Source organism: Leptidea sinapis, chromosome 3, assembly GCF_905404315.1.
Source record: "Leptidea sinapis chromosome 3, ilLepSina1.1, whole genome shotgun sequence".
NCBI lineage: Eukaryota > Metazoa > Arthropoda > Insecta > Lepidoptera > Pieridae > Leptidea > Leptidea sinapis.
The window spans coordinates 9,583,135-9,606,399 of record NC_066267.1 but is presented as its reverse complement, the minus strand read 5'-3'; the positions used below and the strand labels follow the sequence as shown (position 1 = coordinate 9,606,399).

The following is a 23,265-nucleotide window of genomic DNA, read 5'->3' as shown; positions in this document are numbered from 1 at the left end:
ATTGTATAGATGGACCCAATTAAAGGTCCAATTCAAACCCACATGCCCACACCCACACTCACACACACACACAATTAAATGTAAATTGTAAAATGTGGTTTTTAATCATTTCTGTTTATTTCTATATTGTTTACTAAATAAAAAATTATCTGCTAAGGAAGTTGCAAGATATTCCCAATACAAGTGTCCTAAGACAACTTACTGGGAAGTCTCAACCACTAAAAAATGTATATGTAATCTTTGAAATAAACGAAATTTATTTATATGAAGACATATCATTCGCAGTCTGATAGCGGAACAGCAAAAGTGTGCATAAAGACAATGTAAGCACACTTTTCTCCTTAGTCATGTGTCAACTGTCACTGTTCGAATCAAACCTTTAAACGAAAAATTAAGTAATAAATGTTTTCTTATTGACCAACAATATTTTAAACAATTAGAGTTAATGCTGCAATAGATAATAGACCAGTTGAAGTTTATTATGGTGAAAATTTGTGGCATGTTCCAAATTTCGGCTATATGTCATTATTTATCTAATATATAATTCTCGTGTCGCGGTGTTTGCAGCTAAACTCCTCCGAAACGGCTAGACCGATTCTCATGAAATTTTGTGTGCATATTGGATAGGTCTGAGAATCAAACAACATCTATTTTTCATCCCCCTAAATGTTAAGGGTAGTCCACCCCTATTTTTTTTTAATTTTTAAGATAAATTGTAATTTTTTTTATAATACAAAATTAAAAAATACAAACAACCCTAAATTTTCACCAGTCTACGATCAACATCTATCTTTGTATGGAGATTTTAATATTACTCTATTCCATCCACAGATACGCAATAGTTAATTAGTGTAGTATGATAAATTTTCTGTACGATGTACTTGGTAGTTTAATTAAATAAATAAATAGTTCTGAGATTCGGTCGTCATCTATTTGTTAGGTTACCCTTAACCCCAAAAATTTTTTTATTACTTTATATGGCAATACAATGTTTGCTGGGTCAGCTAGTAATATAATAAAATTCATTCAAAATCATTTTAAAGTTATATTGCAATTTAAAAGTAAATAACACGATTCTTACATGTATTGTATTTAGGGATATATGTCAGCCGATATTTCAATTAATTTCCATGCATGATATATCCTTACATAGTGGGGTATTTTGTAAGGATGCATCATATATATCAAAGGGAAGGGTCAACGGCAGTAGGTCAAGAGGACGCTCCCTATGCGCTGGACAGACCAGATCAAAGCCTTAACCAATACTCCCCTCAACACATGTGCCAGAGAAGCAACAACTAGGGATAACTGGCGTAGAATCGTTCGTCGTTCGACGTGACCACGACTGCTCTGTCAAGAGTAATCCGACGAAGAAGAAGAAGAATCATATATATGTCGGAGGAAGCTATGAGTCGGGTTGATTGTTGTTTCCATGGAAACAGAGAACGGGAACAATACTTCTCCGACATATATATGCCGGAGAAGCATTGTTCTCGTTGACACCGTCATTAATGGTTGCGGACTTAGTGGGCGTAAAATGCAAGCACAAAACACGATGATCATAGTTTTACACTATTTTCATTTAAATTTAAACAATATATTGTCACTTCACAATAATTAACAGACCGAGCAGCGTATTCAGGGCACCCTTCTTACTTTAACCGACTAATACACTTTCAACGATCCAACTCGATCAGTCGCTATTACTTGAATGTCTCCTCAAAATGTCGGCCTCGCCCAAGTCAAGATGGCGCCTTGACCCCGCTCGAGGCTCGTGCTCTGCTCTGATTGGTCGTTACGCAAATTACAATATTCCTAATTTTCCTGTTTCCATGGAAACAACAATCAACCCGAATCAAAGCTTCCTCCGACATATATATATTTGATATCATGCTGTGTCATAATATTCTGACTAATTTATAACATTATAAGAGACTTAGTATATCTACTACAATTAAATATTATATTTATATCAATATTACTAATAAACACAACATTAGTAGAATATTCGAGCATTTATTATCAGCAAAAATCTTACCTAATCTTGAAATAAGCAAAAGTAATTAGAGAGTAAAAAAGATTAAGTTTTAACAGAATTTTTTGTCTCGAAGTTCCTCCATGATGTGGTATAAAAAACTTTCTATGAGTACAATGACGTCATAGTTCATAACAGCAGCAAGCAAGCAGAAAAGACTCGACTGAAAACTCACATTTATCAACATCCTTTTGGTTCGAAAAGTCAAAGTCAAATAAACTTAATTCAAGTAGGCTTAAACAGAGCGCTTTTAATTCGTCACTACAAATACTTTTTGCAAATTACTGAACTCACCATATGTTCGGAAGAAGTTGAGCTCGTGAGAAGAACGTACAAGAAACTCAACAGTCGACATATTTGATCACAACTTACATAAATTTAAAAAATATAATAAAACGGTTCTTTCAAGGGAGGGATGACCTCAATCGGTATTTTTCGATAATATTTTGTGTAAATTTATATTAAGACATATTCGTAGATATATATTATAGTTCTTATTTTATTTTGTGGCTTAATTTAATTGAATAGCATGTCATTTTCGCCTATAATTGAGGCATCACTTACCATATCAATGTTATGTTTTTGTATTATTCTGTGTTTGTATAAGTGTATACCTTGTTGGCGGAATTTAATAAATAAATAAATATACAGTCACTCTTTTCAATCAAATAGGGTATTTTACAATGGCTGTAGTAAGGTGCTGCATGCAATATATGAATCGTGTATAAATAATATAAATTATTTCATAAAAAGTAATCAACTGTATAAATATAGATTATCGTTTATTGGATGCATCAACATTTAGAGCTTGAATTCATTGTTTGTGTAAGGATTCTTTGCGAACATGATAGTCGTGATTACTGTCACAATTAGTAATTGCATCCACCAAATACAACGATTTATTAACTATAACAGGTCGACCTGGCACCACAAGCAGCACCCATTCACAAGTTGATGCATGGACCAGCAATCGTTCACTTCGACAAATATACCACAACTATTTTCAAATATTTCAATTTTCCAGAAATTGTTTGACTTAATGCTAAAACTAAAATTAATTATGTAGACATCATCATAGAATATTTAAATTAATAAATTTTCTTAAAATAATATTTCACTAATCGCTTATTTTACTCTATTCTTATGTCAAAGATTCACTGCGACTCAAAATTTTCCTCTTCCACTGTTTCAATCTTGATACTGACAAAATCCGTGGGCTCCAACTCATACTCATTCTGTTCCGGCTCCTCTATAGCCTGCTCATTCGTTTCCGCATCAGAACCTTCTTCTTCTTCATCATCATCATCCGTGTCTTCGGTCTGCAGATTTTCAGCAAACTTGAGTGACTTGGTGAAAGTGACAAAATCACCAACGAGCACCTCTGTGGCCTGTCTCTTCGGTGGACCAAATATGCTGTTCATCGTTTCTTCATCTAAGTTGAGGTTGCACTCACGAGGGTCGAGTCGCTTGTAGTAATCCTTCAGTTTGATACCCTCATGGGTCAAGTTGTGTCGCTTCCGTAAGTGTCTCAGCATGGTCCTTCTGACAGCGTACGATTTTGGACAGCATTTACACTGAAATAAATTTAAATATTATGGGTTATTCTTGGTATATACAATACTAGCTGACCCGGCAAACGTTGTTTTGCCATATAAAGTATAATTCACGCGATAGTAAGTAATAAAATAAGTAATAAAATATTGCCTATATTATAGCCTGTACATCATTTTGTTCTATTGTCAATAGTTTTTGCAGCGCACGCAAAAATAGGTTTTAGATTTTACACCTTGTGTTACAAAATAGCAAATTTATTACGGATCCCTAATTTTGAAAATAAAACATAGCCTATAGCCTTCCTCGATAAATGGACTACCCAACACTGAAAGAATAATTCAAATCGGACCAGTAGTACCAGAGATTAGCGCGTTCAAACAAACAAACACTGCAGCTTTATAATATTATTATAGAAGAGCACTAGAGATGTAGGGCAGATGGGGACGGGGAGAATCGACGTATGTCGGACTTCTTTTGACACTCAGATGTTGGTAATTTATTATGTATATTAATAAAATGTATGCTAATACAGTATTTTCATTTATAAACGCGAGTGTTACACATTTAAATAAAAACTCTTTTTGTGTTTTGTAGTACGGGACACTTTTAAAAATTATTTTAATACACAAGGCGCAGTTTGTTGCAAACTGAGGCGTTTGCGAGAGGTTACTTCTAGATATTTTCCAACATGCATTATAATTATGAAAACCATTTAATTTCTCGGCAATAATTGTCCATTATCTATAACTCTTTTAATGTATTTTTTTAATAGTCTGAATGGTAAGTATCATATAAACAAGTTCACAACACACTAATTCAATTAAATGATCTCTTATTGCAACAATAAAAATCAGCGTACGCAGCTCTTAGTACGTACATATATTACAAAATCTGCTCTGCCCTGTGCTACGTGGAAATGCGTCGTCTGCATCTCAGCATACGCTTAGGTTAATTGTGTGTCCTGAGTCACGGCGCACCGCGTATGGCGGATAGAAGTTGAGTGTAATATATTGACACATATTGACACACTTTTTACACAAATTATCTTGCCCCAAGTTAAGCATATAATAGCCTGTGTTATGGGTTACAAGACAATGATATATTTAATACAATATACTTACTTAAACATACATATATTCATATAAACATACATAAATACATTTAAACATCCATGACTCGGAAACAAACATCTATATTCATCATATAAAATGCTTGCACCTACCGGGATTCGAACCCGGGACCTCTAGCTTAGTAGGTAGGATCGCTAACCACTCGGCTATACAGGTTGTCAAAAAACAGGTGTAAGCTCAGCGTTATCTTTGATATCGATTTTATAGTCATTTGACAGCTTAAATTATGCTGAAATAAAGCTAAGACAATGCAAAAATCAAGTTTGTGTTTAATCACACTTAGCTAAGTTTTGGGTAAGTAAATTCTGAGTAAGGTCTAAGTAGGCTTAATAGATCTCAGTCTAAGATAGGAGATTGTAACTGTATAATTTTGCAAATATGATTTTGAAAGTAATTGTAATTTAGTGTCTCAAGTTATATGATTGAATGTCAGAATAAATTCTTTTATTATTATCTATTAGTACTCCGTATGGCGGATTGAAGAGCGGATTAACAAGTCAAGACCTGTCCTAAATGCATGCGGAAAAGCCTGTTAGTGTTGCGTTTATTTGCAATTTACATACTTTAGTTTAATGTCGATATCGAAACTTAATCGTTTATTTTATATATAATATATAATATTTAGAAAGCAGCAGTCATTTACCGAAGATATATTTTTTGTGAATATAAAGAAAGCACGAAATTATATAGATTACAGAAAACAGAAGTTGTGAATACGTTAGACTATATGAAGAATTAAGTCTATACCGAAAAATTGTTTCCAATATAGGTACTCGAGTGACTACCAACACATGTGACTAAATAAATTAAAAGAATTGGTACAAGAGCTGAAACAAAATTTCACAGGGAATTAATAAGTCCTTCTGAAAATTTGTTCCTCACTTTAAGATAACTTTATTATTAGCGTATAGAAAATAATATGGAAATATTTTAATACAAAAATATTACATCTTAACATAACATGTAAGGTAGTGTTAAAAATCAAAAAACTTCCCTACTTGGGCACATGATACAAATTTGCAACTAACAGATATATTAGATCGTTAGTGATCTTCTCTCCAGCCTAGTGAGCAGGCGGTCCAAGGTTCGAGTCTCCTTCCGAGACGCCCCGCGCCTTTGAGCTACATTTTCGGCCTCCAAGGCCCCCGCCCGGCTTCGCTGTAAAAGCCTTCAGGGCTATCAGCACAGAGGAGGTTTTTAGTCGGTAGGGGGTGTTTACACCCGAGCCCGTATATGTGCCCCGTTTCGGGGTCTTCAATACGTAAATGTATTTTACTCCTCTCGAAAAAAAAAACAAATTTGCATTGAAAGTGCTACCATCTATTCTATTAGGTACGCTGCAAATTCATCACGATGGCGATAATGTTAGATGGAGTTAGTGATAGTACAAAACTTAATTAAGTTACTTATTAAAACAAATTTAAAAGTGATTAAGAAATTCCATCCACAAATATAATATGCAATCAGTATCAATATATTCCACAACAATAGGTAAAGTTAAGCATAACGAGCGCCATCAGCGACGGTAGTCGGTACACTACGGGCGTGAAATATTTTTCTAAAGATAACGCAGCGGCATCTCTTAGCCTGGCACATCTATCTCTGGTATATAGTGTATTATCTATGGTGAATTGTGCAACATGTCAAACATAATATGTTTAATGATCCGTTCATTCCGCTACCACTCAGGACGCAGCCTAAGGGTTGAGAAGCATACCTGGAACATGCCAGTATCGCTGTGCGTCATTACATGGTGTCGCAGCCCGCTGGTGGAGGAGATCACCTTCTTGCAGATCGGGCACGTGTACTGAGTGTTGGTGTGAGACACGCGCAGGTGACGCAGCATGTATCGCTCGTCGGGATATTTTTTATCTGGAAATTAAAAAAAAATATATTTTAACTCTATGGGGCCATCTATAAATTAATCTATTAATTATATACTGTCTGTCTCCTCTCCCTAGTTTACACTCCTTTTGTAAATATATTAAAATAAATAAGATTAAGTTGTAAATATCATTTAGTACTTATATTAATTAATAATTTAAGTAATTCTATCTGTGTATGTCCTTTATAGTGTAATAGCATGTATATTATTTGTTTCAGATATTATAAGAAAATAAAACTTTATGTAATCTTAACACCGATCATTACCGTTAAACTTATGAGGCACATACTCAAAGCTTGGTAGTCAACTTTAACGTGATACTGGCAAATCTATGGTGTGTCTTCCACAGAAGCCACAGTAGGACGAATTGAATAGAATAGTGTGACATTGTATGACAGGGGCAGGGAGGGACCCACAGTTTGTGACATCACATGTTTTCAAACAATCTTTTACTATTTCTAATCGGCCTTACAAATAAACTAGGCACAAAATTTATACATGAGAATAAACACAGAATATTCAAAATGTAGACTATATTACTGACAACACTGTCAATACAGTGATTATTTTAAAGTTTTCCGAATGTCAAGCAGCCTTGCAAATAAACGTGGGAAACGTTGTATGTCCGATGGATAAATCGTAAGCAAAATGTCTATTTGTAAATTAATATACCAGACGACCACAGCACCTATACAGCATACTTAGACTTTGCTTACGTAAAAGTTAGTTGAGTGTAAGCTCAGCATACTCTAAAGACGAAGGTATTTCAACCAGTGTGCGTTGCCAGTGATGACTTACGGTACACAGACGTGGTCGCTAACTTTGGGCCTTATGAGAAAGCTCATGGTCGCTCAGAGGGCAATGGAGAGGGCTATGCTCGGAGTTTCCCTGCGAGATCGAATCAGAAATGAGGAGATCCATAGGAGAACCAAAGTAACTGACATAGTCCAAACGATTGCAAAACTGAAGTGGCAGTGGCCAGGGCACATAGTTCGACGGACAGATGGCCGTTGGGGCAGTAAAGTCCTCGAATGGCAACCACGTACCGGAAGACGCAGTGTTGGTAGGCCCCCCACAAGATGGACCGACGATCTGGTCAAGATCGCTGGAATACGTTGGATGAGGGCAGCGCAGAACCGATCGTCGTGGAAATTTTTGGGGGAGGCCTTTGTCCAGCAGTGGACGTCTTCCGGCTGATGATGATGATGAAGCTCAGCATTATCTTTGATATCGTTTTTATAGTCATTTGACAGCTTAAATTATGCTGAAATAAAACTAAGACAATGTAAAAGTCAAGTTTGTGTTTAATCACACTTAGCTAAGTTTTGGGTAAGTAAAGTCTGAGCAAGATCTAAGTAGGCTCAATAGATCTCAGTCTAAGATAGGAGATTGTAACTGTATAATTTTGCAAATGATTTTGAAAGTAATTTTAATTTAGTGTCTCAAGTTATATGATTGAATGTCAGAATAAATTGTTAAATTTTTTATTATTATCTTTTAGTACGGTCGTTATAGCATGCACCTATTTTATTCAACTAATTGAATTTCCCTTTCAGTCTCAAAGCAGTATAATTAAAAAACTATTTTTTTATGATAATAAGGGACGAAACGAGCAGGACGTTAAGCTGATAGTAATTGATATATGCCCTGCCCATTAACTGCAGTGCCGTTTAGAATTCTTGAAAAACTCAAAAATTCTGAGTGGCACTACAGCTGAGTCACCTTGAGACATAAGATGTTAAGTCTCATTTGCCCAGTAATTTCACTAGCCCTTCAGACCGAAACACAATAATGCCAACACATTACTGCTTCACGGCAGAAAAAGGCGCCGTTGGGGTACCCACAATCAATCCGGCATCCTGTCCAAATGAGCCTCCCACTCGTAAATGCCCTCAATCGCCTCTTACCACACCCTTGGGCCTGGACTACCCTATTCTTTCTATGACCCGGGGAAACACAGGGCAGAGAACTCTTCAATACGAGTAGGTATGTGTGTCGGTAATTTCACGTATGCAGATTTTCAAATGGTGAAAATTACGTCAAAACCAGGAGCCTGCATTTTGTTTTCTAGCAAGGTAGGCACTCGCACTGTAGATCTAACTTGTCATAGATGGCCTTTAGTCTGACTTAACTTAACTTTTAAGTATTTAGTATGTAGCGTAAGGAAAAGTTTAAAGAGTGGGTGTTCAATACTTGAATTAATAGAAGTTTGGTTATCTTTAACGGAACCAAATTAAACTAAAACGATTTTAACACTAGTGTTATATTAATTTAGGTTCATAGCGAGGTAGGCACTGCCTAATTGCCTATGTAATATTTAGACTTCCCATTAAGTAGTCTTAGGACACTTGTATTGGGAATATCTCGCAACTTCCTTAGCAGATACATATTATTTAATAAACAATATAGAAATAGACAAAAATGATTAAAAATTTAATTTTACAATTATCGCAAAATGAAAACAAGTCTGAAAACTGTGTGTGTGTGTGAGTGTGTATATGTGGGTTTGAGTTTGGACCTTTAATTGGGTCCATCTATAGAATGCATGTGTTTGTCATGTCAGTCTGATCAGAAGATATTCCACTTCATTATAAGCAAGACACGTTAGCCAATAATTTAAAGCTTTTCTGCACGTCCCTGGTTAAAACATTTCGTTAGTGAGCAAGTTAATATAAAGCATAAATTAAAATTAGAAATGGGACATCTAGTAGTATGTCTGCCTCACCACAGAGTGGACACTTGACATTCTCCTCCTTGGCCACGTGTGTCTTCATGTGCTCCCTCAAGGAGCACGCACTCGTGAACAGCTTGGAGCAGATCGTACACGTTTCCAGATCTGAAATATTATAATAATAATCAGAACGTTTTGTGCTCTACCTAGTGACGGATTAACCCTTAATCAAATTAAACAATTGCCTAGGGCATCACGTCTGAAGGGGCACCCGAAGAAGCACAAAAAAAATCCGTCCTTAGGGCACTTCTCACTCTCACGTCATCAAAAACCACACCAAAAAATAATGTGGACCCTAATGTGGAAACAGCCTTATACAATCAACATATTTTTAACGCTTATGATTGACAAATTGCTCAGCGGAACGTTCAAAATTAAAAATATTTAAAAATGAAAAAAGGATAATTTATCGATATTGTACTTATGTACACAACAACGTTTTTAACATATCTGACTCATAAGAGTCAGATATGTTACGTTAGACGTTAGACTATACATAAATAAGACATAAATAAAGATGTGGTGTCGTGGGACACCAGGTAGGAACGAAGTTCCTTCGGCTAATGTAGAATCGACACAAATTGTAAAAAAAAATCGTGTTCAATTTTATGTAGGTTTTATTGATTTTTCTCTTAAATTTTGCAGATTAGTTTTTATTTAAGTACAGGAACGTATTTAGGAAATTCAGTATTTAAGGAAATAATAAATTACGTAAAATAAAAAAATCGTTATCCAAATTATCTATTAAAATAACAAAATATGTCTCTTTATTTTTGTTTGACAACATAAAATTACATAGAAATAGAAATAATTACAAAATTATACACTACTCGCTTGTATATACGACTGTTGCGCCTGCGCACGTTTCATTTAACGGTTTTATTCCACGGACTTTTTCTTACGGTTTTACTATCACATTTTTTTTCAGTTCGGTCCCGCAGCAAAATCCCTATCTCCTCCAAGCCTGCCGTAAGGAACTTCGTTCCAATAAATATATTATGCTGTCGTTTTTATTGTCTCATCATCTTATTTTACAAAAAGCTAATGTTTGAGGCGGTAAAGGCTTAAAGACCGATTCTAGTTGACATACGGATAGGAAGGCCCACAGGCATGGATTGCTTAGGGCATCAAGTAGTCTTAATCCGTCATTGGCCCTACTCCCTGCGGTAGGATACCCTGAGATACAGAGGATAGGTCCTTCCGAAAGCTTATGATATGATTAACAAACTCACTAATTTTATTTATTGGGGCAAACAAACAATGAAACATTAGATCTTACTAACTAAAGTACATTATAAGGTAATACTTAATGTGCCACCAGCACCTTTAGCCACAGATTAATAATTATAAAAGTTGAGAAAGGTAAAAACGGATTCAGCGCTCTTCAACAACACATCCTTAATGCCTCGCCTAGTATCTGAAAACTGGGTCTCGAAAACTCATACGATTGCCAATTCCACATCATCCCACCCATCTGGATCATCTGGCGTTCCTCTATAGTGAGGTATTCAAGGAACTTTCTTCGACCTACAACCAAACTATGAAATGAAATTCCTTGTGCGGTGTTTCCAGGATTATACGACATGATTATCTTCAAAAAAGCGCGTACACCTTTTAAAAAGGCCGGTGAGACATCTGGTGTTGCAGGAGAATGTGATCACTTTGCCTTCCTCCTCCTCTTCCATAAGCCATATGTTATCCAAAAATAAATAGGAATTTTTTATGAGTTGAACGTTCGCAAATATTCGGTAAAATGCCTCACGTATTTAATTAAGTATTAAGCAATTTATATTATATTTACCACACACAAACATTTTTTAAAAATTATTTAATCCGTCTCAATTTATTATGAACACGTAATAACACATAATAATACCAGAAACAATATAAAGTAAAATAATAATACTTATTTTTTGGTAAACTTACTTTCCCCAGTATGCTTTCGTATATGGTAAGTGAGTTTTGATTTCTGCACGAACGTTTGACCGCAGTAAATACACGCGAACGACGTGTCCCTCGAGTGGGTTCTGAAACATATTGTTTGGGCTACTTTTCATGTTCAAAAACATATTAATTCTTTATAATGGTGATTAAAATATGAACGATAATCTAAATATAAAAATTAGTTCATATGGTAGACTGTCTGTGCGCCCATACAGTAATATCCGCGCAGAGACCTGTATTTTGGTGGTAAAAAAGAGGTACAGTTCCGAGAAACGGGACATTTTTATTGGAAATTTCCTCCTCTCTACGGATCTCAAACTTTCTTTTATCTTCTAGTTTTTAAATTATTCACAAAAAGCTTTCTTCTTCATCCTCATTTTTATTGCATCTTAAATCTATATATATACTGACCCAGCAAACGTTGTATTGCCGATATTAAAATCGTGATACAAAAGTAACTGTTGATCGTAGATGGGTGAAAATTTAAAGTTGTATGTATTTTTAATGCAGTCAGCATAATCAAACAAATTTTAAAAAAAGATGTCAAAAAAAAATTAAAAAAAAAATCGTGTGGACCACCCTTAACATTTAGGGGTATGAAAAATAGATGTTGGCCGATTCTCAGACCTACTCAATATGCTCACAAAATTTCATGCGAATCGGTCAAGCCGGTTCGGAGGAGTACGGGAACGAACATTGTGACACGAGAATTTTATATATTTAAAGATAAATGATTTGCTGTTCGTTAGTCTCGCTAAAACTCGAGAACGGCTGGACCGATTTGGCCAATTTAGATCTTGAATTATTTGTGGAAGTCCAGGGAAGGTTTAAAAGGTGAATTAATAGGAAAATGCTGCTAAATTAAATAAAAACAACAAATTTGTTTTTCCTTTGATGTGTCTATACATAATTTCTATGAGAGAATTTATTGACGCACGGTTTGACAGTTCTGCTGTTAAACAATTTCATTACGACAGCAGGGTGCATATTTTACGAAGTAATTTTTGATGTTATGATATATTATTGACAAATTCATATAAAAACATTATTTTATTTATTATATATACAGAACAACGTCTGTCGGGTCAGCTAGTTTTTAAATAAAAATTACAGTTTTTATCTGGCTAATATATCATCGAGATACATATTTCCAGACGTGATCTGATGAGCGACACCTCATTTGACTCGGTCAAATGAGGTGTCGCTCATCTTTCATCTTCATGTCAAGAAACTTCATCAAGAATTAACATCTTTTTTAACTTGTTGTCTTATATTTTCCATTATTTCATATATAAATACTAGCTGGCCCGACCGACGTTGTTCTGTTGATAATAAAAAAATCCTATTTTATTGGAATTTGCCAATAATATTTCAAAACATCAAGAATTATTCCGTAAAAAATGCTCCCTGTTGTTATTATGAAATTGTTTCAAAGCGGAACTGTCAAACCGTGCGTCCCTAAATTCTCTCATAGAAAATATGTCCATACAAAACAAATATTGGAAATAAAAATAATTATGGGTCCCAAATCGAAATAAAAACTATCCTATCTCTCAAGTTGGACTAAACTGCACTTGAGGAAGTAATCCCCATTAAAATCCGTACTTTAGTTTAGGAGTCCATCGCGGACAAACAACGTGTCACGTAATTTATATATATTAAGATAATATTTTTTTTAGATTTTTTTCTTAAAAAATGATAAAAGGGAATTTAACTAAAAAAAAAGAATCTCATTTATGACATTTATTGCTAGAAAAATACTCCATTAAAGTGCATACTGATGATGATGTGATCATGATGACGATAATCTCTCCTCGAGCATTATCTGTAAGGGAGCCAGTTGTATTTTGAGAAGGAACAATTCGTCTTAAACTACTACCAAAAAGGGTAGTAACATCTTCAGAATTATCTGGTCTTACATATAGCATGGGCCTCTTATTCCATATAAAAAAAATATATAAGTTGAGCCACAAACCAGGATATATATCTATGCCATTTACTTTTTCTTTTTTTTTATTAGAATCGGCGAACGTGCAAGTATCTAACCTGTTGGAATTAGGAGTCAAGGTCAAAAGAATCAGAGGCCTAAATACGTTGGCGGTCTTTAAAATGAGAGTATGCTCTAAGCTTACAGATACCTAAGTCGTATCAGTCCGGGAATACCTACTACAGACGGCATATGATCTCACAAAAATACTGTGCGGGGCAAAAAAAACTCTTGCGAAATGCGTGGTTAGTCCAAAGATTCGATGGGATACTAATTTTATTTTTACTCTCTTGTACACAAATTTTAAATGTGTGATTTTCTTTTTTTTATAATCTTGTGTTTAACTTTGACTACATAATATGTATATGAAATGTATATTTTGTGTAGATGCTAATATAATGTAACAATAAAATATTATGTGCTGTAATATTAGAATTTTATTATTATATAATGACATGGAGGTAATGTAATTTGCATGCTCTTTTTGGCTAATGTGTTGATTCGTATAGAATTATTTTCTTAACTTGTATACACATTATGCAAATAAAGTATTATTATTATTAATTATCTTGCGCCAAACTAGGCATGCCTGTACCTACAAATGTACATAGTACATTACGATACGAGTGCGCAAAGTAAGTCGTTGACCTACGTGCGCATGAGTATCGTATTCTATTTTGCCTATTAAGTTGCGCAAAGTTCGACCACTACAATTATGATGACACAGAACGAACTTTTGACAGGTCCATTCCAGACGACAGATGTAAACAAACCGGCGCGAGCAAATGCGCTCGGGCTCGGGGAGACAGTGTCGCTCGAACGTGTTAATGCGAAGAGAGTGCCAGAGATGGCGCGTGCGTATGCATCTTGGAATCGCTCGTATACTCTATACATTCCCGAACGCTAAGCTACATTCTCGCACGCTCTTGTCAACATGTGGAAAAATGGTACTTTGCGAACGCAAATGCATGCGCAAAAACGAACTTTGCGCACGATAATAGGAAAACATACATAAATACTTATAAACATCCATGACTTGGAAACAAACATCTATACTCATTATATAAATGTTTGCACCTACCGGAATTCAAACCCGGGAACTCTAGCTCAGTGGGCAGGGTCACTAACCACTGGGCTATATGGGTCGTCAATGTGATTTCACGGAGAAGTTACCTAGTGTGCGCTGTACACGCTCCCTTGTCCGCGAAGGTCTTCTCGCAGTGCGGACACTGGTAAGGCCGTTCGCCCGTGTGGCGGCGCTCGTGTCGCAGCATGTTGGAGCGCTGCACGAACCGCATGGGGCAGTACGAACATGCATGGCGTGGCCCTTCGTGGATCTGGATATGCTCGCGGTATGAGTCTTTTTTCTGAAACCAACAAAAGTGGAAGCAATGTTACACATGCTCGTAATAATCTCCAACTTATTATAAAGAACACGCCACACATGCATTCCGTGTGGTGCTAAAGACGCACCACAAACGACTTATGTATCGCAAAATGTTAAAACGCACCACAACCAAAAGGTAAATGCGCTACTCTATCCTCCTCCCCTCCCTGATCTTTTAAAAAAAACCACACTTCTATGACGCAAAAGAAGTAGGAGTTTCTTATATTATGCATTAAATAATAAATATTTTTTGTCCCTATAATATAAATGTGAATATTTAGTTTAGAAATTTTTGGATTAATTTTTTGTGTTATGTAATCCGCAATGAAGAGCGCGAATTCTTCGAGACTGTGAGACACAAATGATATAAAAAAAAGAGTACTAGATTCTCGTTCTAATTATGTGATAAAATTAGGTACCCACATAATTGATTTGTTAACAAATTTCCCTATAAATAAATAAAGTGTCGATACATCACCGCACTTTTCCGTTAGTTAAGCGCAATCACCAACAGGTCCGTATGTCCGCCTAACCGCTTTCCACATCCGCGCTCCGCGGTTCGCACTTAATCCGCATGGCATAACTTTACTCTTGATTAATTTTACATATCTTTAATATCTCTCCAGTCATGCAGCATAGTAATTATATCTATTTGTAATTATAAAAAAAATTGAGGACATTATATGGAATTGTTTAAGACATTTTTGTGTAAAGAGTACCTGTTGAGTCTCTTAAATGTTTCTTCTCACGATTTCTACTTTTTCCGAACACATGGTACATTAGTAATATAAAAGCGTTTAGTTTAAACCCATTAGAATAATGAACATACTAATCAAATGGGATGCTACAGTTTTTCTCATTTAACTAAAAACAGACTTTGTCTGCTTACAAATAAGGAAACAATTACCATTGTATTTTCCTATTGGCCACCTAGCGTTACTTTTGGAAATTAGTTTATTTTGCAATAAGAAGTGTTGTGGCTAATGTACGTTAGTTTCCTAAATAGTTATTAGATGGCGTTGACCCACAGACACACCATCAAAGTTCAAATTAAAAATAAATAATACTAGATTAAACGTCATCTAGTGTCACTTTCATAAGCTAAAGCGTATTTCCAAATCGAACACTGTCAAATATATCGAGTAATACGACAACATAACGGTATTCGATAGATGGCGCTGATCGCAGATTTTAATAATTAGGTACCTGACCATAAGAAAAATCACTATTTAACTATGAAGTTAAATATAGTCACTTAGATCATTTATTAATAGCATTGTTAATGTTATTTTCTGGTTAATAGTTATTACTAATTGTTATAACTTTTAGGACCCACCACTACCACGGACGTTAAAAGTTACCATTACAACTTATAAGTTGTTGTAAGTTTGAAAATCTAATTTTTTTTTAATTAATACGCTTTTATTAGCTTCTGCTGTATGTCTGTTTGTAACCGACTCCATTGGACTTGATTTTGTTAAGTACCTGTTCAAACACAATCGTTCTTGAAGAGTAAACTCCAGTCGTGCGTCGGAGCTAAACAAACACACTTTCTATCGATTATTGGAGTTTCTAGATGGTCTTAAGATGTTACCGTGAACACTTTCCCGCAGTAGCTGCAGGTGAAGCCTTGTTTGTTGGGCTGGTGGTTCTGCTTGTGCATGTAGAGGGAGGACTTGTACTGGAACGACTTTCCGCACTCGGTGCACTCGAACGGATGCCGGCCGGGGTGTCGCAGGAGGTAATGGAGCTTACTGAAATGTTTTACTAGTTATTTATTCAACTGTTGTGTGATGGGGTATTAAAACACGAATATGGGTGATAATAGTATCACATGAATTAATTATCAACAGTTGCATACAAGACTCAACTGTTGTGAGATGGGGTATTAAAACACGAATATGTGTGATAATAGTATCAAATGAATTTAATTATCAAAAGTTGCATACCAGACTATCTACAACCATAATATGAATCCTCTATAAAAGATTCTGAAACAGTTAGCTTACTGCTAACAATAAAAAAGCCAGTCCTAGTAACTATTACATCATCCAATCGAGTGTTGTATTGTTGTACTGAATTTCATTACAACACTCGTTTAGATGATGTAATGGGTGTTTTAATATACTATTTTTACTGTAACCTGTGCTGCAAACTTATACTAAGTGGTCTACAAAAACCCCACAAATATAACTGTTACCTTAATAATTGTTTTTTTTTTTATAAATGTAAGTAGTTATTATTATAGTCAGTTCATGTCGTATTTATAACCGCCGAAGAATCAGGACTTGCTCTACAATAATAATTGTAGGCCTTCACGTCTTGACTGTTGGTTTATACATTTTAACTATATAAGTAAAACCCTCACTATTATTCTAGAAAGAAAGATAGAAAAAGCCTTTTGACTAATATTTTTTTAAATTACTATTAGGTATTACCGGTAGGTAACTTACCAGTGGGAAGCTCCTTTGCGTAGGATGCGGGCTAGATTATGGGTACCACAACGGCGCCTTTTTCTGCCGTGAAGCAGTAATGTGTAAGCATTATTGTCTTTCTAACTGAAGGGTGCCGCCGCGTAGCTAGTGAAATTACTGGGCAAATGAGACTTCACGTCTTATGTCTCAAGAAGACTAGCGCAATTGTAGTGAACACTTAGAATTTTTGGGTTTTTCAAGAATCATGAGCGGCACTGCATTTTTATGGGCAGAGCGTATCAATTACCATCAGCTGAACGTCCTGCTCGTCTTGTCCCTTATTGTCATTAAAAATATATACATACTAACCGTTCATCCATAGTCTGTAATAATTCATTACACAGTTTGCACTTGAATTTGCCTGTAGTGCCATGCTGTTGGGTAATATGAGTGCTGCAAGCTCTAGCTGTCGCAAACATTCGGCCACATAGATGGCACTTCTCTGGTATGCCACCCTTCCGAGCGGTTGGGCCATGTATGGCCTGAAAAAAAATGAGAAAAGAAGATCATTATAATTCGAGCTGATGAGATAAAATAAGTGGAAGTATATGGAAGGCAATTGGATTAGAAGCTTCATAAAAGGTTCTGAAGAGTCCAAACATAAAACTGAAAACAAAATTTTATGAACGATGCGGGACTCGAACCGTTCCGTGCGAGCGCTCTTTCCAACTGAGCCAGCCGTTCGAGTGACGTATCGTTTATAAAATCTTGTATGCTTTGTTCAACTCTCCAGTTCTGGCTTCATCTACATGATCTACTTAACAATATTTGCATATTAGGAAATTGACTTGAGATGTCGCTCTTGTAAATCTAAACAATATGTTATATTTTAAAGTTATTGTTGTTTTCAGTTATATTTATATAATATGTTATAAGTGAGGGTTATCACTTTAAAACATATTGTTCTGAGGCGTGGTTGAGGCCAGATCAATAATATTTTTGCAAAATCATTTTTGTCCTTTGCCATAGCAGACAATGCTGAACCTATTAATATTGATCCTGTATTTATTTATTCAATGCTTATCATAATTTGTCGAATGAAAATTAATATTCGAATAAATTCTGTGATCCATATCCTTTCCGGTCCGGGAAAATCTGAGTGAGTTTGACTATCGCACTGCGTTCTGTCAATGTGTAGTATTATTATACGTGTATCAATAGATTGCTTATAATTATGATGATTTGAATGAATGTTTCAGAAAGCTATAGACACAAGCTATAAGACCATGCCAAATAAACCATCTTATCATCAAAATAAGGATCAGAACTTGGTGATAGAATAGTGTGCCGTACGGCACTCTCGATTTTGGTATAACTGAAAAAAATCTATCTAATTAATCAATGCCCTGGGGCATTGTCGATTTCGGAAGGATAATGCTTACAATTATGGCCTTTATGCACCATATTATGAATCCAAATAATGATACCACATAAGGAAAATAGATTTTATGGACCATCTTTTATGGATATGGAGTCCTATTAGGGATATGGTGGATATTACCTATCCATTGAGCATACAGTAACATGTATCCCTATACATCAGTTGGTGGACTGATTTTTTTTTTATTATAAGCCCTATTTCTGTTAGGCAATGCATAACAGGCCAGGTTTATAGTTTAGTGTGCATGACAGCTCCGTCTTACACTTGCAATACAACAGAACTGGTGTGCGTGCGTTTGCTGAAAATAGAGGCTAATAGTTCACCGCTATTTTTTTCGATATTTTTACAGCTGTCACAGTACCTAGACTTATAAACTATCTAAGTTAAATATATATTAGGAGTCTGCTATGTTATAGAAATAACATCTCAGAATCAATATATTTATAATAATTGTTCATTGATTTATTGAACAAAGTAAAATACACATAATTAGATGTGTCAAAGTGATGGACAGTAATTTTATTGTAATATAGTGTATAACCAGTTTACCTTAAGATGAATCTTAAAGGATTTCCGGCTACTCAACGGCTTGTACACACAAGTTTCAAGTGAACAGAATAACTTTCTGGCTTCCGGATGGTGCTCTGAGAAATGTTTTCGCATGTCGTCCATGTTTGTGAGCACATTGCAACATATACAGCATTTGAGGAGATATGGTGTTGATATTTGATTGTGCTTCTGTATAAAGTGATGCACAAACCAAATCTGGAACATAGACAAATATATATTTCTAAATTACTTCACCCACATTTAAACAATTTATTATTATTAAAGTGATATCTCTCACTTCTGGGATTAATAATACAAATAAAATTTGTTACCAAATTTTATGAATGATGCTGGACTCAAACCTGCTCTCGGGTTCTGTCGGAGCGCTCTTACCAACTGAGTTACAACCTGAGAGTTGAACAAAATATACCAGTATTTACGAATCATGTGTCACTTGAACGGTTCACTCAGTTGGTAAGACTGGGACAGTCTCCGAGAGGTCGCGGGATCGAGTATCCTTCATAAATTTTGGTTACAAATTTAATGTGTGTTATTCACTCATATTCAATCTGTGTAGGTACCAACAAGTGTTGAGTGAGTGTGATGAGTTCGCATTCTAAAAGATGTTTCATCTTGCAGCATGCTTGACAGGGTGACTGGCGAACCTGACGCAGTTCCATGTCCACAATGTGTTTATATCAATATTGGTGTTCATGAGTGCACAAAGCCATAAAACTGTTTTTATTATATGCACTTGATAATGTCTCTCGAAAGTTTGAATAATTTTTAGACAAATATATTTCCTTATTAAAAATAGTCTAAATTTTATTTATTATTGTTTTCCAGATTGTTTTAATAATATTATATTGATTTTCGATTTTTGTCTTTGTGGTTTGTCAGTTTGTTTTTGCATGCGTATCTCAGAAATAGTTAAACTAATTTGAATGAGGTTCTAACTGAAGTATTGCAGCAAGGTTTCTGTACCATGAAGACTTTTATTGTTTGTTTTACTCAAATCAGTTTGTGGGTGCCCACTCATAAGTAATATTTTTTTATTGAAGAGGAGGACCAACCGCCCACATTCTCATGCAACACCAGAGAAATAACAGGAGCGTTGCCGGCCTTTTAGAATGTTGTACTTACGCGCGTTTTAGAAGGTACCCATGTTGTGTCATTCTGGAAACACCGCAAAAGGAAGCACATTCCACAGGTTGATTGTACGTAGACAAAATAACCTTGAAAACCGCATTGTGTAGGACCACACAAGGAAGTTCATTTCACAGCTTTGTTGTATGTTGAAGAAATTCCTTGAAGCGGAACACCACATGATCCAGATAACCGAAGCTAATTTGGATTAGCCTTTCAGATGAATATAGAATTCACACACTGTGGAGGAATGACACACTTCCAGATAGTGGGGATGATATCTTAATTTATGGTGTGTCATGCAAAGGTGGAATTTGGCGGCAGGAATCAGATCAAAGAGCTCTCGGGAACACTCCCTGTGATGAACGTTCCAGCTGATTGATACTGAGGTGCGTACCTGCTCTTTGTACAGAGCTAGAATGTGGGCCCGCTTGTAGTATTGCCCTGCTTTATTAATAATGCTTAGCTTCTTCCAAGCCAATTTGGCTTTGCTTTCCAGACGAACACAGAAATTGCAAGCGCTCAAGAAAGGGAAGTGTTGTTGAAGTGAAGTTGTGTTGTTCTCAAGAGAGGATTTGATAGAAGACACAAGCTTCTACCAGCACTGGTCGATTTACCGAGAGAGTTTGAGAGGGCTCTAAACACACTTGACCTAAGACTGTTGACATTCAAAGCACATACCTTATCTCCAAATGTTTGTTCACATTCTATACATCTATAAAACTGGTCTTTGAATACAGGAAAATGTAAATCTAACTGATGTAATTCTCTATCAGGTTCATTCCAAAACAGCATCGGACAGAATTTACATTTGAATCCCAAATGTGGACTAAAACAGTTTCCAAGTTCCAAGTCATTCCAATGCTCAGTAAGATGGTTCCGAGTTTTCTCTCTATTATCAAATTCTTTATCACAAAACTGACATATCCATAGGTCTTCAAAGTCACCCAACTCTTCATTTATATGATTTACTAATTCATTTGGAGAGTCAAAATTTGTTGAACAAACTCTGCATGAAAATGACGAAAGTAGCTTCACAGAATGTGCTTTATTCATATGTATTGCAAATGATGGACCATCCTCAAACCTTGCTGGACATAAAGAACATACTTCGGCAAAATTTGTCTGTAGCATTTGGTAATTAATGAAAGAGTGATCTGGAATAACTTCATTATTTAGATTATTCAATGTTTGATCAATGTAGTCATAGAAGCACTCTTCAAGCAGAATGATTTCTGTTAAAGTAATATCAAAGTCTTCAATGCCGGCGTAATCAATTCTTTCATCATTCACTCTATCATTCTGGTTAACATCCTCATTATCAGACTTAGCCGCAGCATTTATTGCATTAGTTTCACTATCTAATTTTCCTTCTTCACTATCACTTAAAACTTCCTGTTTTACCTCTACAGTTGCCTGGTTTTGCTGGCTACCAAGGACATAGTCTGCAAAATTATTGTCTGGTGCATTTATCACTGGGTTATCAATATCAACATAACCCCATTTTGTTTGTCCTTTCAATTCTGTTTCAATAAATTGAAGGCTTACATCAACACCTTTTACAGTAAATGGTGGGTCTTTACCTGATACAAGATTTGCCAAGCATTTCAATGTAAGATGATGATAGCCCATAAAGTGACTGACAAGTGTAGTTGAGATATTATCTGGTTTCATGCATAGAAGGCATAGAAACTTATTGTAGACACTTGTATCCCAAAGATCTCCATATATGCATGCAACATTAGTTACATTGTGTTTTTGGTAAAGGTGGCTGTCATAATTTTCACTGGTTGATAATCTGAAGTGACACAGACGGCAGTGCACAAGGTTATGTACATTTCTCAAATGATTTCTTGATAGCTCCTCTGTTGGGAATGTTTCTACACATTGTGAACAGGGCCAGGGAGTGTGGAACTTAATATGATCAATCCATGCATCTCTGTCAGGTACAAAATACCTAAAATGTTCAAAATCACAGATTTAATGATTTGCTTTAAGTAACTTTTATCTACACAGTATGGTCCTCAAAGAACTTTTCAAAGAAACAAGCCCAGAAAATATAAATACTGTTTTAATTACAAGATACAATTCCTACAGAACTTACAGCTACCAAAATATTTATAGTTCAAGTAGTTATTACCTGCAAATCCCACAAAAGTCCTTTTTATGATTTAATACGTAATGAATAATTATTTTTGGTCTATTAGTAAACCAATCTGGACATAACAAGCAACTGTAAGGGCCAGAACCATTTAAATCCTTTAAATACAACCATACATCGCCTGGTCGTTTCACTACTGTTTGAACTAAAGGTTTTGGAACACTTTTCAATGTAATAGTAAGCTGTGGTTTCAAAGTAGGAATTATTAATTTTTTCGATAGTATCTTCTTAGTCTTCTTTTTTTTTTGAACAACATATAATTTGGGGTTCGCTCTCTTTGCTTCCGCTAAGGAAGATAGCGGCTCATCATCGGATTCATCAGACGTCATTGTTGTTAAAAGCAAATAATGGTATTTTATAGGCAATAAAGCTCTTCTCAATTCTGATTTCTGAAATTATAACAAATTATTTTTGTATTTATGTTTGTAGAAATTATGAAAAGTGAAAATATGATTTCAAGAGAGTAGTATATTCTTCTGAGCATGATTTTAAAAAGTAAACATAAACCTCTATGACCTCTACTCGAATTCCGAATATCGTAGACTGAGTAAACTCAATAATACTCAGTGTACGCCGAATATATTTGTCAAGGAACATTTAAAATATTTATCCATATTTATACTCTGTGGTAGAAAATTTAAAATATTTATAGTGGATAAAGAGTATAGGATTTGTATCAGCTGTAATGTAAATATAAATTGTGCACAAACTGTGCTAACTTAGGTGCAAAAGAATTAACAGAGTAAAGACTATTTGGCTTAAATTCCAATTCAAATCAAATATTTTTACTCAAAATAGGATGTTACATCACTTATTGAAAGTCAAAAACTACCACTCATTCCAAAAAGAATGCCTTAGACCTGGGAAGACTGGGCGCAACAAAATCAGCGAGCTTTTTTTA

The 23,265-nt window shown here is 35.3% G+C and overlaps 1 protein-coding gene across 2 annotated transcripts in view; it reads right to left on the bottom strand.

Annotated features, from left to right (window-relative positions):
• The window catches only part of LOC126979610 (zinc finger protein 33A-like), a 109,346-nt gene extending 86,518 nt beyond the window's left edge, over positions 1 to 22,828 (bottom strand). The window contains exons 1-10 of one of the 2 annotated variants that reach the window (XR_007732851.1): positions 22,344 to 22,828; positions 20,885 to 22,160; positions 19,058 to 19,273; positions 17,437 to 17,609; positions 16,248 to 16,407; positions 14,440 to 14,633; positions 11,262 to 11,362; positions 9,330 to 9,440; positions 6,437 to 6,591; positions 2,957 to 3,609 (exon numbers count right to left, since the gene is read on the bottom strand). Coding sequence is in view for 1 of the 2 variants with exons in the window: in XM_050829033.1 (XP_050684990.1) it covers positions 3,190 to 3,609; positions 6,437 to 6,591; positions 9,330 to 9,440; positions 11,262 to 11,362; positions 14,440 to 14,633; positions 16,248 to 16,407; positions 17,437 to 17,609; positions 19,058 to 19,273; positions 20,885 to 22,160; positions 22,344 to 22,693 (3,156 nt within the window). In the remaining variant the exon portion in view is untranslated. Of the gene's footprint in view, positions 1 to 1,031; positions 3,610 to 6,436; positions 6,592 to 9,329; positions 9,441 to 11,261; positions 11,363 to 14,439; positions 14,634 to 16,247; positions 16,408 to 17,436; positions 17,610 to 19,057; positions 19,274 to 20,884; positions 22,161 to 22,343 lie in introns of those variants that run through there. The other variant, XM_050829033.1, reaches the window with a different exon arrangement.
• Positions 22,829 to 23,265: the final 437 nt, after the last annotated feature.